Here is a 17,820-nt window from a genome sequence, read left to right as displayed (position 1 = left end):
GATAAGGAGGGGGAAATAATTGATCGACAGCGCTTTTAACCAATCGGCAGCGAGATGCGCCAGCGCTGGAAACCAATAGGAAGCGAGTTTATCGCAGTGGGCGAGGCTCCGCGGGTTGAATGGCACCCGCGCGTCCCAATCAACTCGCCCGCTGTGGGGCGGGTCCCGCTCAGCCAATGGGGAGTGCGGACGGCCGCGTTCACCATTGAGTGACAGCTGTAGGAACCAATAAGAATGTGAATTTTGAAGAGTGACGGGCCGTGCAGCCAATGGAAAAGAGCGGCGAGGGCGGGAACGCGCGGCGCGAGCGGCCGGCGGGGAGGGGGGGCCAAGCAGGAAGTGGCGGAGGGGAAGCGGCGCCGCTGAGGGGCCCGAGCGGGACCGGGATCGGAACCGGGAATTGGGATCGGGAATTGGGAGCGGGAACCGGGATCGGGAACCGGCAGCGGCAGCGGGGAGCGCCCCCGCGCGCAGCTCCAGGTAGCGGGGCCGGAGGGGCGGGAGCGGCCTGAGGGGGTCAAGGCCTGAGGGGGGGGCGCGGCCTGGGCGGGAAGCGCGGCCTGAGGGGCCCGGCCCCGAATCCCGGGATTTGGAGTGGGCAGCGTCACCTCCTCCCTCGGAAAATCCCGGGATTTAGAGGGGGCAGCGTCACCTCCTCCCTGGGAAAATCCCGGGATTTCGGGGGGTCACGGTCACCCCCCTCCATTGCTGGGATTCTGGAGGGTCACGGTCACTCCTTGCGACAGAAAAATCCCGGGATTTGGGGAGTCACGATCCCCTGCTCCTATCCCAAAAATCGCGATTTGGAGGGGTCATGGTCGCGTCTTCCCACAAAAAAATCCCGGGATTTGTGGGGATCAGGATCATTCCCCCCCATCCTGGAATTCTGGGGGGTCACGGTCAGTCCTTCCCCATCCCAAATCCTGGGACTGGGGGGGGTCACGCTCATCCCCTCTGGCCTGGAATTTCAGGGAGTTTGGCATCGGTGTGAGGAGTTTGGGGTGGGGAGTTTGGGATGGGGAGTTTGGGCTGGGAATGGGGAGTTTGGGATCGGGAGTTTGGGCTGGGAATGGGGAGTTTGGGATCGGGAGTTTGGGCTGGGAATGGGGAGTTTGGGATCGGGATGGGCAATTTGGGATTGGAAGCTCGGGATCGCGATGGGGGCCTTGGGATCCTGGATATTTGGGAAAACCCCAAAATCCCACGGAATCCCTGCCCAGACCCCCTCAGCCCTCGTGGGAATCCTGGGAAAACTGGGAATGCCGAGAAAACGGGGAATCCCGAGCCCTCCCGGCTCCTTTGGGATTTTCGGGATCCCGGGCGCGGGGCCAGGCTGCGGGGCCGGCAGATGGTCGGGAATTAATCCCCTCCAAATCCCGGGAATTTAATCCCACACGGATCTCTGGGGACGAGGCAGCTGCGCCGGGATGGGGGGACTGGGATGGGGGTTTGGGATTGGGATGTGGAATTTGGGATCGGGAGTTTGGGATCCTTGGAATTGGGGATCTAGGTAGGGTTGGGATGGGGGTTCAGGATCGGGAATTTGGGATTGGGGATTTGGGATCGGGATGGGGAATTTGGGATCACGACAGGGAATTTGGGGTTAGGATTCAGGATCAGGACGGGGGGTTTGGGATCAGTCTGGGAGCCGGGATTCGCCGCAGGTGGAATTTTGGGACGATCCCTCCCCGTTCGTGGCTGTCCCCGCCTCCTTCCCCGGGAAGGATTTTCCAAACCCCGCTCCTGATCCCAAACAGCTCCCCCGGGATTGTCCATTCCCAAAAAGCAGCTGGGATTGGGGTGGGGAGATCCGGGATCCACCCCAGGCATTCCCAGGGATTTGGATGTGAATGGGAAGGAGCCATTCCCTACCTGGGGAGGCTTCCCTGGGATAAAAGGGCAGGAAAGGGGATCTGGGGAGGAAAAGGCCCCTCCCGAGGCACATCCCAGAGGGAAAATGAATGGAATCCCACCTGCTCGGGGCTTCCCAGGACCCAGAGGGAATCTGGGGCTGGAATTTGGGCTGGAATTGGGGCTGGATCCCTGATTTCCCACCTCAGATCCAGAGGGAATCTGGGGCTGGAATTGGGGCTGGATCCCTGATTTCCCACCTCAGATCCGGAGGGAATCTGGGGCTGGAATTGGGGCTGGATCCCTGATTTCCCACCTCAGATCCGGAGGGAATTTGGGGCTGGAATTGGGGCTGGATCCCTGATTTCCCACCTCAGATCCGGAGGGAATTTGGGGCTGGATCCACGGCTCTTTCCCCTCTTTCCCAGTTTTCCAAGCTGGAAAACCGTGGGATCAAAGCCCCTCCTCATGAAAGGAGTTTTTCCCCTAAATGAACCCAAAATCCTTGGAGCTCCCGGGCCGGCTGGAGGCGCTGGAATTCCGGGATTCCAGGGGTTAACAGGGAATCGCTGTCCCCGGGATGTGGCAGATCCCGGGCCCGGCTCCAGGTCGGGAACAGGGCCGGGATTGAGCCGGGATGGGGCCGGGTCCCGAGGCTTTCCCGGCACTTCTGGGAATCTGGGGGATGGATCCGCAGCAGGGCTGGGTTGGGAAGGAGAGTTTTGGGATAAAAGGGGGAATTTTGGGATGGGAAGGGGAATTTTTGGGATGGGAAGGGGAATTTTGGGATGGGAAGGGGAATTTTTGGGATAAAACGGGGAATTTTTGGGATAAAAGGGGATTTTTGGGATGAAAGGGAGAGTTTTTGGGATGGAGAGGAGGCGTTTGGGGCGGAAGGGGAATGAGAATGGAAAAGGCTGCGGGACATCAGGGTTCCCTGGGGTTTATGGGGATGAAACCCAGAAATTCCCGAACTGCCCCACCCTGAACCCCTTTCCCCCAATTCCAGCCATGGGGGACATGAAAACCCCGGATTTCGACGACCTGCTGGCCGCCTTCGACATCCCCGACATCGACGCCAACGAGGCCATCCAGTCGCACCAGGAGGAGCCCGAGGCGCACGGGAAGCAGCTCCCGGGGGAGCCGGGCCCCGGCGCGGCCCCCGAGCCCGCCCTGCCCCACGCGGACATCTCGGCCGTCAGCGTCATCGTCAAGAACACCGTGTGCCCCGAGCAGGCCGAGGCCAAGGACGGGCACGGGCACGGGCTGGCGCCGCGGCTGCTGCAGAACGGCTTCAGCGCGGCCGCCGAGGGGCCCGCGGGCCGCCCCGCCGAGCCCGCCCCCAACGGCGACTGCTGGGCCAAGGAGAAGGGAGCCAAGGGCCTGGAGCTCTTCTCGCACTTCAGCCCCGAGCCCGGCCAGGACGGCACCAACCTCATCGACCGCGCCCGCGAGGCCAAGGCCAAGGACAAGGCCCCGGCCGCGCCCCCCGCGGGCGGCAAGGAGCCCCTGGGGGACGGCCCCGAGGCGCTGGAGCCGCCCTTCCCGGCGCCGTTCCGGGCAGCGGCCGCCGGGGACGGGGCCCAGCCCGTGCCCTGCATCAAGAAGGAGGAGTCGGAGCCGGAGGAGGCTCCGGGCAGGGGCTGCAGCCCCAAGGGGCTGGGCCTGGATCACCTCAAGTCCGTCACTGTCCGGTTCCCCGGCGGGGACTCTCCCGTGGCGCCGTGGCCGGGGGCGGAGCCGGGGGCGCTGGATGGCGGCGCCGGGGCCGGGGCCGAGCTCAAGCACTCGCCCGGGAGCCCCCGGGAGCCCTTCCCCTCGCCGGGCATCCCCATCCCTGCTTCCCCCAAGCAGCTCTCCCTGAAGGACGAGCGGGAGGTGCTGGGCAAGGCCGTGGGCAGCCCCCCGAGCGCGTCCAGCGGCGACGAGGAGGACGAGGAGGAGGAGGAGGAGGAGGAGGCGGAAAGCACCAACTCGCCGTCCTCCAGCTCCTCGCGGCCGCTCAAGGTGCGCATCAAAACCATCAAAACCTCCTGTGGCAGCATCACCAGGACGGTCACCAGGGTGTCCTCGGACTCGGAGCCGCCCTCGGGCAAACTGCCCAGCGAGCAGAGCTCCCAGGAGCCCCTGGAGTGTCCCGCCGGCCTCGCCGCCGACACGGCCAAGGAGAAACCGGAGCTCTGCAGCCCCCTGAAAAACACGGAGGGGCCCAAGATCGTCAGCGTGCAGCTGGGCAACGGCACCAAGCTGAAGGGGACGGTGCTGCCCGTGGCCACCATCCAGAGCGCCAGCAGCGCCATGCTCATCGCCGCCAGCGTGGCCCAGCAGAAATCCGTGGTGCTGCCCGCCAAACCCGGCAAATCCGTGGCCAAGAATATCCTGAGCCTGGTGCCGCAGCCCCTGCCCAAGGGGGACGCCCGCGCCAACGGCGGCGCCAAGGCCAACGGCGGCGCCAAGGCCAACGTGGCCGGCACCGTCATCTCCCGCAGCCAGTCCAGCCTGGTGGAGGCCTTCAACAAGATCCTCAACGGCAAGAACCTGCTGCCCACCTACCGGCCCAACCTGAGCCCCCCGGCCGAGGCCAGCCTGGCGCTGCCCCCCTCCGGCTTCCGCTGCCTGGAGTGCGGCGACGCCTTCGCGCTGGAGAAGAGCCTGGCGCGGCACTACGACCGGCGCAGCATGCGCATCGAGGTCACCTGCAACCACTGCACCAAGCGCCTGGTGTTCTTCAACAAGTGCAGCCTGCTGCTGCACGCCCGCGAGCACAAGGACAAGGGGCTGGTGATGCAGTGCTCGCACCTGGTGATGCGCCCCATCGCCCTGGAGCAGATGATCGGCCAGCCCGACGTCACCCCGCTGGCCTCGCTGGCCCTGCCCGCCGCCAAGGTGGCCCAGGAGGGCGCGGGGCAGGAGCTGCTGCCCGTGCTGCCCCTGGGCTCCGAGCCCGGCAGCTACAGCTGCTTCAGGTGCCTGGAGTGCAAGGAGCAGTGCAAGGACAAGGCCGGGCTGGCCGCGCACTTCCAGCAGCCCGGGGCGGCCGCCAGCAGCAGCAGCAGCAGCACGGTGAGAGCAGGGATGGGGGGAGATGGGAGGGGATGGGAGGGGATGGGAGGGGATGGGAGGGGATGGGAGACACTGGGAGGGGATGGGAGGGGATGGGAGACATTGGGAGGTGGTTCAGAGCTCTGGGAGATGGTTCAGAGTGATGGGAGGGCACTGGGGGATGGTTCAGGGCACTGGGAGATGGTTCAGAGCATGGGGAGATGGTTCAGAGTGATGTGAGATGGTTCAGAGTGATGTGAGGTGGTTCAGGGCACTGGGAAGGCACTGGGAAGTGGTTGGAGAAGGTGGGAGAGCAGTGAGAACATCCAGCCCTGGATCCATGGATCCACTCGTCCCCTCCCATCCATCCTGATCCCTGCTGGAATTCTCCCAGAGCTCTTTGGGATCCTGGTTTCAATTTTTCAGAATTCTCCCAGAGCTCTGTGGGATTGGGATCCCAGTCCCAGCTGGGAATTTTCCAAGATCCCAGAACCATTTTGTACCCATTCCTTGATGGAATTTTCCCAGGACTGTTTGCCCTCCTGGTTTCAGTGGGAATTCTCCCCAGGCTGGTTGGGACCCTGGCCCCCTAAGGGCTGGAATTCCTGGAGTTCTGAGGCTGATCCCAGCTGGAATTCCCGGGTTACGAGGGTGATCCCAGGTGGAATTCCTGGGGTTCTGAGGGTGATCCCAGCTGGAATTCCAGGGTGATCCCAGCTGGAATTCCTGGGGTTCCGAGGGTGATCCCAGGTGGAATTCCCGGGTTCCGAGGGTGATCCCCGGTTCCGAGGGTGATCCCGGGTGGAATTCCCGGTTCCGAGGCTGATCCCGGCTGGAATTCCCGCTGCTCCCGGCTCGCAGGTGTGCTCGGCGTGCCCCATGATCCTGGCCAACCGCTGCAGCTTCAGCGCGCACCAGCGCATGCACCGCAGCCGCCCGCCCCACGTCTGCCCCGAGTGCGGCGGCAACTTCCTGCTGGCCAACTTCGAGTCCCACCTCAAGGACTCCTGCCTGCACTTCTCCCGCAGGGTGGGATACAGGTACGGCCCCGGAATTCCGGAATTCCGCCGAGGGGCCGGCATGGGGAGGGTGCTCGGGAGGGTCTGGAGTGGAGCTTGCCCGGGGAGCGTGGGGCAGTTTCCTGCTGGGCACCTTGGGGGGCTCCTCGAGGGCTCCTCCACGGGGGGGACGCGGGTACGGAGCCCGGGAATCCTGGGAATTGCGGGAATTGCGGGAATCCTTGTCTGGGATCCTGGCTCCCGCTGGGAATCTCCCCTGAACCCGTTTGGATCCTGGTCCTTGGCAGAATTTTCCCAGACCTGCTTTGGATTCTGGTTTCAGCTGGAATTTTCCCAGAACCGCTTTGGATCCCAGTTCCATTGGGAATTCCCAGACCTGCTTTGGATCCCAGCGTCCATTGGGAATTCCCAGATCCCCTTTGGATCCCGGTCTCCATTGGGCATTCCCAGATCCCCTTTGGATCCCGGTCTCCATCCGGCATTCCCAGATCCCCTTTGGATCCCGGTCTCCACTGGGAATTTTCCCGGATCCCCTTTGTTTCCCATTTTCCATCGGGCATTCCCGGATCCCCTTTGGATCCCGTTTTCCATCGGGCATTCCCGGATCCCCTTTGGTTCCCGTTTTCCATCCGGCATTCCCGGATCCCCTTTGTTTCCCGTTTTCCACTGGGCATTCCCGGATCCCCTTTGGTTCCTGTTTTCCATCGGGCATTCCCGGATCCCCTTTGTTTCCCGTTTTCCATCCGGCATTCCCGGATCCCCTTTGTTTCCCGTTTTCCACTGGGCATTCCCGGATCCCCTTTGGTTCCTGTTTTCCATCCGGCATTCCCGGATGCCCTGTGGATCCCGTTTTCCATCCGGCATTCCCGGATCCCCTTTGGTTCCCGTTCTCCATCCGGCATTCCCGGATCCCCTTTGGATCCCGTTTTCCATCCGGCATTCCCGGATCCCCTTTGGATCCCGTTCTCCATTGGGCATTCCCGGATCCCCTTTGGTTCCCGGTCTCCACTGGGCATTTTCCCAGATCCCCTTTGTTTCCCGTTTTCCATCCGGCATTCCCGGATCCCCTTTGTTTCCCGTTTTCCATCGGGCATTCCCGGATCCCTTTCTCCGCGGGATTTTCCAGGTGTCCCAGCTGCTCCGTGGTGTTCGGGGGGGTCAATTCCATCAAGTCCCACATCCAGAGCTCGCACTGCGAGGTTTTCCACAAGTGCCCCATCTGCCCCATGGCCTTCAAATCCGCGCCCAGCGCCCACGCCCACGTCTACACGCAGCACCCCGGCTTCAGCAACCAGCAATCCAAGTGAGTGCTGCCGCAATCCCGGGAATATCCCGGGAGTATCCCGGGAATGTCCCAGATCCCGGCTGCGCCCAGGGCCCGGGAGCGGCTCGGGGGCAGCCTGGGAAAGGCTGGGTTTGGGAATGAGGGGTTGGGATGGGAGGTTTGGGAATGAGGGGCTGGGATTTGGGAATGAGGGGCTGGGATGGGAGGTTTGGGAATGAGGGGTTGGGATTTGGGAACGAGAGTTTGGGATGGGAGGTTTGGGAACGTTCTGCTGTGGGAATGGAGTTGGCTGGAAGATTTGGGAATGTGGCCCTTGGGGATGAGGGCCTGGTGATCCCAGAGGGCTTTTCCTGCCCGAGCCATTCCAGCACTGGGAGAACTGGGAATGTTCCATGACTGGCAGATCCTCCTCCATGGGTGGGATGAGCTCAGCTCCAACCTTCCTTTTCCCATCCCTTTTTCCCTATTTTTTCCCTCTTCTTCCCTCCTTTTCTCCCTCCCTTTTCTGATTTTCCTCTCCTTTTGCTGTTTTCCCCCTCCTTTCCCATTTCCTTTTTCCTCCTCCTCGCCTTTTCCTCCTTTATCCTTCCCTTTTTCTCCTTTTTCCTTCCCTTTCTTCTCTCCTATTCCCTCCTTTCCCTTTTTCCTTCTCATTTCCTTTTCCTTCCCTCATTTCTCTTTTTCCCTTCTTACTTTCCCTTTTTCCTTCTCATTTCTTTTTCCTTTTCCTTCCCTCATTTCTCTCTTTCCTCTCTTACTTTCCCTTTTTCCTTCTCTTTTCCCCTCCCTCATTTCTCTCTTTCCCCTCCTTTTCCCCTCCCTCTCCGCTCCCCCCGGCGTGTCCCCCACCCCATTTTTCCCCAATTTTTCCCCATTTTTCCCCGTTTTTCCCCATTTTTCCCCGTTTTTGCCCCGTTTCTGGCCAGGATGATTTACAAGTGTGCCATGTGTGACACGGTGTTCACGCACAAGCCGCTGCTGTCGTCGCACTTTGATCAGCACCTGCTGCCCCAGCGCGTCAGCGTCTTCCGCTGCCCGCAGTGCCCGCTGCTCTTCGCCCAGAAGCGCACCATGCTCGAGCACCTCAAGGTCAGGCACCAGCCCAGGCTGAATTCTGGCCAAAAACAGTGAAATTCCACCTAAAAATGGCAAAATTCTGGCCAGAAATCATGGGAATTTACCCTAAATTGGGGAAATGGGAGCGGGGAGGGGTCTGGATCCAGAAACGCACCATGCTCGAGCACCTCAAGGTCAGCCCCCAGCCCAGGCTGAATGCCAGCTGGGAATGGCAAAATTCCACCTAAAAACGGCAAAATTCCACCTAAAAATGGCAAAATTATGGCCAGGAATGATGGAGATTTACCCCAGATTGGGGAAATGGGAGCGGGGAGGGGTCTGGATCCAGAAGCGCACCATGCTCGAGCACCTCAAGGTCAGGCACTGTCCCAGGCTGAATGCCAGCTGGGAATGGCAAAATTCCACCTAAAAATGGCGAAATTCCACCTAAAAATGGCAAAATTATGGCCGGGAATGATGGAAATTTCCCCCAAATTGGGGAAATGGGAGCGGGGAGGGGGACCCAGCCATGGTCTGGATCCAGAAGCGCACCATGCTCGAGCACCTCAAGGTCAGCTGCTGTCCCAGGTGGAATTCTGGCCAGAAATCATGGAAATTTACCCCAAACTGGGGGAATGGGAGCGGGGAGGGGTCTGGATCCAGGAGCGCACCATGCTCGAGCACCTCAAGGTCAGCCCCCGTCCCAGGCTGAATTCTGGCCAGAAATCATGAGAATTTACCCCAGATTGGGGAAATGGGAGCGGGGAGGGGGAGCCAGCCATGGTCTGGATCCAGAAATGCACCAGGCTCCAGCACCTCAGAGTCAGGTGCCATCCCAGGCGGAATTCCGGCCAAAACCAGCAAAATTCCACCTAAAAATGGCAAAATTCCGGCCAGGAATGATGGAAATTTCCCCCAGATTGGGGAAATGGGAATGGGGAGGGGTGGGAGCCAGCCGTGGTCTGGATCGAGCACCTCAGGGTCAGGCGCCGTCCCAGGTGGAATTCCAGCTGGGAATGGCGAAATTCTTACCAAAAATGGCAAAATTCCGGCCAGAAATGACAGAAATTTCCCCAGAGCGGCGGGGACGGGAGCAGGGAGCGGTCAGGGTCTGTGTTTGGCCGTTAATTAATCAAAACCAGCCCAATGAGAGCAACCAAAGCTGTGCCTGTGGCAGCCCAGAGCCGCATCGCTGGCATCGCCTCCCTGAGGCCCCTCGGGAGGAGAATCCCAGCAAAAAGGAAATTTCCAGAAAATACCTTGGGAGGGAGGAAATGCACAACACACCTGGGGAGGGAAACCCTGGCCAAAGGGGTTTCCTCAGGAAATACCCTGGATACACCTGAGGGGAAATCCTGGCCAAAGGGGTTTCCTCAGGAAATACATGGATACACCTGAGGGGAAAAATCCTGGCTACAGAGGGGTTTTCAGCAAGGATCGTGGATACAGAGGGGTTCTTCAGAATATCCGTGGCTGCAGGGGGGTTTTGCAGCAAATATCATGGATATAGAGGGGTTTTCAGCAAGGATCGTGGATACAGAGGGTTCTTCAGAATATCCATGGCTGCAGGGGGGTTTTTCAGCAAATATCATGGATATAGAGGGGTTTTTCAGAAGATGCTACAGGGGTTTTTCAGAATATCCATGGCTACAGGGGTTTTTCAGAGGATGCCGTGGCTGCAGAGGGATTTTGCAGAAGATGCTGTGGCTGCAGAGGGGTTTTCAGCAAGGATCATGGCTACAGGGTTTTTTTCAGAATATCCATGGCTGCAGGGGGGTTTTGCAGCAAATATCATGGATATAGAGGGGTTTTTCAGCAAATATCATGGATATAGGGGTTTTTCAGAATATCCATGGCTGCAGAGGGGTTCTTCAGCAGGGATCGTGGATACAGGGGGGTTCTTCAGAATATCCATGGCTGCAGAAGGGTTTTTCAGAAGATGCCGTGGCTGCAGGGGGTTTTGTAGAATATCCATGGCTGCAGAGGGGTTTTCAGCAAATATCATGGATATAGAGGGGTTTATCAGCAAGGATCATGGCTACAGGGGTTTTCCAGAATATCCGTGGCTGCAGAGGGGTTTTTCAGAAGATGCCGTGGCTACAGAGGGATATTTCAGCAAGGATCATGGATACAGGGAGGTTTTTCAGAAGATGCCATGGCTGCAGGGGTATTTCAGAATGTCCGTGGCTGCAGAGGGATATTTCAGCAAGGATCACGGCTACAGAAGGGTTTTTCAGCAAATATCATGGATACAGGGAGGTTTTTCAGAATATCCATGGCTACAGGGGGTTTTTCCGAGGACGCCGTGGCTGCCGCGGTGCCTGACCCCGCTCTCTCCCTCGCAGAACACGCACCAGCCCCAGCCGTGCCAGGACGAGCCCTCCCGGCGCTCGGGGCCGCTGCTGACGCCCAAGGCGGAGCCGCCGGAGCCGCCGCGGCGCTCGGGCTCCTCCTCGAGCTCCTCGGAGGAGGAGGAGGAGGAGGAGGAGGCCCCGAGCTCCCCGGAGCTGCGGCGGGCGCGGCGCGGGCGCTTTGCCCGGGGCAGGGCCGGCCCCAAGGCCAAGGGCAGCGGCTGGAGCTGCGGCCTCTGCCACTCGTGGTTCCCCGAGCGCGACGAGTACGTGGCGCACATGAAGAGGGAGCACGGCAAGGTCGGCACCGCCCCGGGAGCGCTGGGGGCTTTGGGGGCATTCTGGGCGGGATTTGGGGGCATTCTGGGCGGGATCTGGGGGCATTCTGGGCGGGATTGGAGGGAAAATGGAGTAAAAACGGCTGGAGGGAGAGTCCCGGCTCCTGGAGCCCCCTGGACGCTCCTGGATCCCTCTGGATGCTCCTGGAGCCTCCTGGATCCGTCCTGGATCCGTCCTGGATCCCTCCTGGATCCCCCTGGTTCTTCCTGGAGCCTCCTGGATGCTCCTGGATGCTCCTGGATGCTCCTGGATCCCTCTTGATGCTCCTGGATCCCTCCTGGTTCCTCCTGGAGCCTCCTGGATCCCCCTGGTTCCTCCTGGATGCTCCTGGATGCTCCTGGTTCCTCCTGGATGCTCCTGGTTCCTCCTGGATGCTCCTGGATCCTGGGAATGGGAGGGTTTGGGAATGGGAATTGTTTTTGGGGTAATTCCTGATTGGGTGAACGATCCCAGGCAGGAGCAGGGATGGGAGGGAAAACTGAATTCCCACCTCCAGCTGGAGAGGGAATCCCGGCTTTGGGTCCTCCTGGGTCCCTCTGGATCCCTCCTGGGTTTTTCCCTGTGTTTTCCGGGATCCTGGGCTGGACTTTTCCCGGGTTTTTCTGGAATCCCCCCTGGGTTTGTCCCGGTTTCCCCGGGATCCTGAGCGATGTTTTCCCGGATTTTTCCCCGGGATCCTGAGCGATGTTTTTCCTGTGTTTCCCGGGATCCTGGGAGGGTTTGTCCCGTGTTTCCCCGGGATCCTGAGCGATGTTTTTCCTGTGTTTCCCGGGATCCTGGGAGGGTTTGTCCCGGTTTCCCCGGGATCCTGAGCAATGTTTTCCCAGATTTTTCCCGGATTTTTGCCCGGGATCCTGGGAGGGTTTGTCCCGGTTTCCCCGGGATCCTGAGCGATGTTTTCCCGGATTTTTCCCGTGTTTCCCTGGGATCCTGATGGGTTTTTCCCCGCAGTCTGTGAAGAAGTTCCCGTGCCACCTGTGCGAGCGCTCCTTCTGCTCGGCCCCGAGCCTGCGGCGCCACGTGCGCGTCAACCACGAGGGCATCAAACGCGTCTACCCCTGCCGGTAACAACGGGGTTCAGGGATTCCTGGGGTTCTGGGGTTACCCCTGCCGGTAACAGCGGGGATTCCTGGGGTTCTGGGGGTTCTGGGGTTACCCCTGCCGGTAACAGCGGGGATTCCTGGGGTTCTGGGGGTTCCTGGGTTACCCCTGCCGGTAACAACGGGGTTCAGGGGGTTCTGGGGGTTCTGGGGTTACCCCTGCCGGTAACAACGGGGTTCTGGGGTTCCTGGGGTTCAGGGATTCCTGGGGTTCTGGGGTTACCCCTGCCGGTAACAACGGGGATTCCTGGGGTTCTGGGGTTCTGGGGTTACCCCTGCCGGTAACAACGGGGCTCCTGAGGGGTTCCTGGGGTTCCTGGGTTACCCCTGCCGGTAACAACGGGGTTCAGGGATTCCTGGGGTTCCTGGGTTACCCCTGCCGGTAACAACGGGGCTCTGGGGTTACCCCTGCCGGTAACAACGGGGATTCCTGGGGTTCTGGGGTTCTGGGGTTACCCCTGCCGGTAACAACAGGGATTCCTGGGGTTCTGGGGTTCTGGGGTTACCCCTGCCGGTACCAACGGGGCTCTGGGGTTCCTGGGGTTCTGGGGTTACCCCTGCCGGTACCAACGGGGCTCTGGGGTTCCTGGGGTTCCTGGGTTACCCCTGCCGGTAACAACGGGGCTCCTGAGGGGTTCTGGGGTTCTGGGGTTACCCCTGCCGGTAACAACGGGGTTCTGGGGGTTCTGGGGTTACCCCTGCCAGTACCAACGGGGCTCAGGGGGTTCTGGGGTTCCCGAGGGGTTCCCGGGGTTCCTGGGGGGTTCCTGAGCGATTCCCAGGGTTCCCGGGGTTCTGGGAGAGCGGGAATGCCGGGGCAGGGAACGGGGCTGGGATGGCCGGGAGCTGGAGGGAGCGGGGAGGATTGAGGGGGTTTGGGGTTGGGGTTGGGCAGGGAAAAGGGGAACTCTCAAGGAATTGGGGTTCAATTCCCAGGGAAACTGGGGTTTAATTCCCAAGGAATCGGGGATTAATTCCCAGGAAAATCAGGGTTTAATTCCCAGCGAGATCAGGGTTTAATTCCCAGAAAAATCAGGGTTTAATTCCCAAGGAATCAGGGATTAATTCCCAGGGAAATTGGGTTTTAATTCTCAAGGACTTGGGGATTAATTCCCAGAAAAATCAGGGTTTCATTCCCAAGACTCAGGGTTTAATTCCCAGGGAAATTGGGTTTTAATTCCCAGGGAATCAGGGTTTAATTCCCATGGAATCAGGGTTTAATTCCCAGGAAAATCAGGGTTTAATTCCCAGGAAAATCAGGGTTTATTTCCCAAGGAATCAGAGATTAATTCCCAAGGACTCAGGGATTAATTCCCAGGAAAATCAGGGTTTAATTCCCAAGGAATCAGGCATTGATTCCCAGGAAAATCAGGGTTTAATTCCCAGGGAATGAGGGCTCATTCCCACCAGCCCTGCCCAAGATGGAAATTGAAACTCCGGGAGTGAGAAGGATTTGGGAGGGGACTCCAGGCTTTGTATCGATCCCGTTCGGGGCTGGAATTTGGGAATTCCAGCGGCAGAATTCCCGGGAAAACGGAGCTGCTGCGTTGGCAGGTACTGCACGGAGGGGAAGAGAACGTTCAGCAGCCGCCTGATCCTGGAGAAGCACATCCAGGTGCGCCACGGCATCAAAGTCACCGACGCCGCCCGCAGCCAGGAGGTGGTGATGGCCCGCGGGCCCCCCGGCCCCGCCCAGGTGCGACATCCCGGGAATCCCGGGAATTCTGGGAATTCTGGGAATTCTGGGGCTGCTTTGGGGCAGGACTGGGGAGGGGGGGGGGTTTATCCTGCAATTCTCGCTGGGAACCCACAAATCCCAGCCCTAAACTGCATCCAGGGGGGAGGTTTTGGATCTGGAACTGCCCAGCTGGAATTTCCTGGGAATTTCCCGGGAATTTCAGCTTTTGTGGCAGGATTGATTGGAGCCAATGTCCCCAGAATTTTAACGCCCCCAAACTGGGATTGGGGTGGTCCCTGTGACCCCAAAATTTAACGGGGGGGGGGGGGGGGTCCCCAGTACTTTTAACCCCCCCAAATTGGAATGGGGAGGGGGTTCCCATTTTTTATGCCCCCCCCCCTCAATTTACCCACATTTTGGGGGGGGGGGGGGGGGTCCAATCCCGGGATTCCTTCCGGGAGCTGCCGCAGTTCCCGGGGTTTTCCTGGGGTTTCTCCCGGGGTTTCTCCCCAGGGCTTTTCCCGGCCGGGATTCCCGCCCCAGCCCCGCCACTCATTGCCGCCATTCCCGTTCATTGCCGCCATTCCCGTTCATTTCCGCTGCTCCCTCCCATTTCCGCTGCTCCCCCTCATTGCCGCTGTCCCGCCCATTGCCGCCGCTCCCGTTCATTGCCGCTGTCCCGTTCATTGCCGCTGTCCCGCTCATTGCCGCCGCTCCCTCCCATTGCCTCTCTTCCCGTTCATTGCCACTATTCCCGCTCATTGCCGCTGTCCCGTTCATTGCCGCCGTTCCCGCCCATTGCCGCCGCTCCCTCCCATTGCCACTATTCCCGCCCATTGCCGCCGTTCCCGTTCATTGCCGCCGTTCCTGCCCATTGCCACTATTCCCGCTCATTGCCGCTGTCCCGTCCGCAGGCCCCCGGGCGTCGGCGGAAGCTCTCCTCGGAGGAGTCGTGCAGCGAGGAGCCCGACAGCACCACCCCGCCCGCCAAGAGCCCGCGGGCGCCGTTCCGGTGCCGCAAGTGCGGCTTCGCGGCCGGGAGCCGCGCCGAGTTCCAGGCGCACCTCCCGCAGCACCGCGCGGAGCAGGGCGCGCCCCAGTGCCGCGAGTGCGGCCTCTGCTTCACCTCGGCCAGCGCCCTGGGCCGCCACCGCTTCATCTCGCACAAGAAGCGCCGCGGGGCCGAGCCCGAGGAGCCCGCGGGAGGCCCCGCCCCGGGCGGCGGAGCCGGGGCCGCTCCCAGCGCCGGCGGCACCGAGGGGAAGCTGGAGTGCAAAGTGTGCGGGAGGCGCTTCGAGAGCGCGCTCAACCTCAAAACGCACTTCAGGACCCACGGGATGGCCTTCATCCGGGCCCGGCAGGGCAACGAGGAGAACTGAGAGAGATTCCCTGGATTTCCTGGGATTCTGGGATTCTGGGATTCTGGGAATGGCCTCATCCGGGCCCGGCAGGGCAACGAGGAGAACTGAGAGCAATTCCTGGGATTCTGGGATTCCTGGGATTCTGGGAATGGCCTCATCCGGGCCCGGCAGGGCAACGAGGAGAACTGAGCGGGATTCCTGGGATTCTGGGATTCTGGGATTCTGGGAATGGCCTCATCCGGGCCCGGCAGGGCAACGAGGAGAACTGAGAGGGATTCCCTGGATTTCCTGGGATTCTGGGATTCTGGGAATGGCCTCATCCGGGCCCGGCAGGGCAACGAGGAGAACTGAGCAATTCCTGGGATTCTGGAATTCCTGGGATTCTGGGAATGGCTTCATCCAAGCAGAACTGAGCCTTCCCGGGGATCCTGGAATTCCTGGGATTGTTCTGGGAATCAGCTCCGAGCCCGGGGATCGCGGCATTCCCGGAATTCCGGGATCAGCCCCGAGGACAGTTGAGCGTTCCCGGGAATCTCAGCATTCCTGGAATTGCAGGATCAGCCCTGAGGACAGTTGAGCGTTCCCGGGAATCTCAGCATTCCTGGAATTGCAGGATCAGGCCTGAGGGGAGCTGAGCGTTCCCAGGAATCGCAGAATTCCCGGAATTCCGGGATCAGCCCCGAGGACAGTTGAGCATTCCCGGGAATCTCAGCATTCCCGGAATTCCGGGATCAGGCCTGAGGGGAGCTGAGCGTTCCCGGGAATCGCAGAATTCCCGGAATTCCGGGATCAGCTCCAGGGCCGTGTACATAAATCACCCCGAGCCCTTCCCGGTGACCGAGGGAAAGCTGGGAATGGGATTGGGATTGGGATGATCCCAAATCCTGCCAGGAATCCCCTGGGAATGTTGGATTTTGGGGGAATTTGGGGTTTCTGGGACCCCTCCAGGCTCTTCCCAGGAATTCCCGGATCTGGACAGGGCGGGGGAAGCTTTTCCAGCAAAATCCACCTTTTTTGTTATTTTTGGGGTTTTTTTTTTTGGTTTTCCTGGATTCTTGTTCCCATTTGGGAACGTCCCTGGTGCGTTTGGTCGGGAAGGAGGCGATTCCAGAGTCCTGGAATTCCAGAGGTCCCCAGGAAGGGACACCCGGACATGCCTGGACATTCCCAAGGGATCAGGAGGAGGAAAAAAGCTGGAAAAAAGCAGAGAAAAGAAGGAAAAGAGGAGAATTTGGGTTTTTTTTTTTTTCCTTTGGCAAAGGAATAATGACCCAAAAAAACCCCAGGATTGGGAATGGATCCCAAATCCCAGCCAGGACCCTTTTCCTGAAGTGGGAAAAGTGGGAAAAGTGGGAAAAGTGGGAAAAGTGGGAAAGCTGCTCCCAGATTCCAGGCTGAGGGTGGGGCCTGGGGCCTTTTCCAGCTTTGTTCCAGCTCCTCCTTCCCCTCGGGATCCGGGACCTTTCCCATTTCCAATCCCCTGGAAAAGCCCCTGGAAAAGCCCCTGGAAAAGGCCCTGGAAAAGGCCCTGCTCCCTCTGGCCCCGCCATTCCCGGAATTCCCGGGGAATTCCCGGAATTCCCTGTGGATACCCCCCCCCCCTCCCTGTAAAGTTGTATCATACACTAAAATCCCGAATCCCAACAACTGCTGTGCTCCTCTGGGATTTGGTTTGGTTTTCCAAGGTTTTTTTCCCGTTTTTTTTGCTTTTTTCGGGATGGCTGAAGCTGCTTTGGAGTTGATTTTTTTTTTTGTTGGTTTTTTTTTTAATTTTTATTCCCGGTTTTTCCGACTTTTTCCAAGCAGGAATGAGGGGAGTTTTCCCTCCCCTTTTCCCTGCAGGTGGATGGATGGAAAAAGGGTGGGAAAAAAAACTGGGAAAAATCAGGTGGAATCGGCCATTCCCAAAAATCCCCCAGGCCGGGTGTAAATATAGAGAAGAAATTAAAGTTTCTACGAGATTTAGAAGGAAAAAAATTCCAAAAAAAAAAAAAAAAAAAAAACAAAAACCTATGGAAAAATGGCTTTGGACCCACGGTTTTCAGCATTTCAGTGCCTTGAGCTGGATTTGGGGTGGAGGGGAGGGAGGGGCTGGAATTTCGGGGATGTTCCCCTTGGAATTTTGGGGTTGGACACCTGGAATTCTGGGGCTGTTCCCCCTGGAATTTCGGGGCTGTTCCCCCTGGAATTTCGGGGATTTTGGGAATGTGCTGACGGAAAGCCGCGGGCTCGGGAGGCTCTCAGGAATTCTTTATTCTGTAGGAATCGATTCCATTAAACTCCAGTGGTTTCACCCTCTGTGCCCGGCCTCGGCTCCTCCCGGGAATTCCCGGGAAAACTCCCGGGAATGGGAATGGGGAGGGGGGGGGGGCTGAGGGCTCCGGCTGCATCCCCGAATTTTGGTCCTGCCCCCCAAAAAGGGGCTTGGGAAGGGTTGGGGTCCCCTGGGCCCCTCCCTGCGTCCCCCTGTCCCCTCCCCTGGGGCTGAAAAACCAAATTTTGGGGTTTTTTAACACTAAAAATTAAAAAAAAAAAAAAAAGGGGACATTGAGGGGACACAAAGGGGGGGACACAAAGGGGGGGGGGACATTGGGGACACAGGGGGGACACAAAGGGGGGGACACAGGGGGAGAGGGACCTGAGGGGACACAGGGACGGGGGGGACACAAAGGGGGGGACATTGGGGACTCTCAGGTGCCCCCAGCCCCAGCCAGGCCTGGGCAAACGGGGGGGGAAAT

The 17,820-nt window shown here is 59.6% G+C and overlaps 1 protein-coding gene across 1 annotated transcript; it reads left to right on the top strand.

Moving 5' to 3' along the window:
- The first annotated feature begins 347 nt into the window (after positions 1-347).
- On the top strand, positions 348-17,380 carry ZNF687 (zinc finger protein 687). Its single transcript, XM_054653213.2, has 9 exons — positions 348-480; positions 2,861-4,914; positions 5,755-5,933; positions 7,039-7,215; positions 8,124-8,286; positions 10,599-10,904; positions 11,895-12,007; positions 13,598-13,739; positions 14,636-17,380. Exons 2-9 carry the CDS (start codon positions 2,863-2,865, stop codon positions 15,098-15,100), a joined length of 3,597 nt encoding a protein of 1,198 aa, XP_054509188.2. The 5' UTR covers positions 348-480; positions 2,861-2,862; the 3' UTR covers positions 15,101-17,380.
- Positions 17,381-17,820: the final 440 nt, after the last annotated feature.

The sequence above is a fragment of the Agelaius phoeniceus genome, chromosome 31, assembly GCF_051311805.1.
Source record: "Agelaius phoeniceus isolate bAgePho1 chromosome 31, bAgePho1.hap1, whole genome shotgun sequence".
Taxonomy (NCBI): Eukaryota; Metazoa; Chordata; class Aves; order Passeriformes; family Icteridae; genus Agelaius; species Agelaius phoeniceus.
Note: the sequence above shows the minus strand (reverse complement) of the source record. Positions and strands in the feature narration are given on the sequence as shown.

What these genes read in the sequence shown, in the direction of transcription:
- ZNF687 (XM_054653213.2), top strand. Translation starts at nt 2,863, where the DNA reads ATGGGGGACATGAAAACCCCGGATTTCGACGACCTGCTGGCCGCCTTC. An exon ending in GCAGCAGCAGCAGCAGCACG is followed by an intron (nt 4,915 to 5,754) that starts GTGAGAGCAGGG and finishes CCCGGCTCGCAG; the next exon opens with GTGTGCTCGGCGTGCCCCAT. An exon ending in AAACGCGTCTACCCCTGCCG is followed by an intron (nt 12,008 to 13,597) that starts GTAACAACGGGG and finishes CTGCGTTGGCAG; the next exon opens with GTACTGCACGGAGGGGAAGA.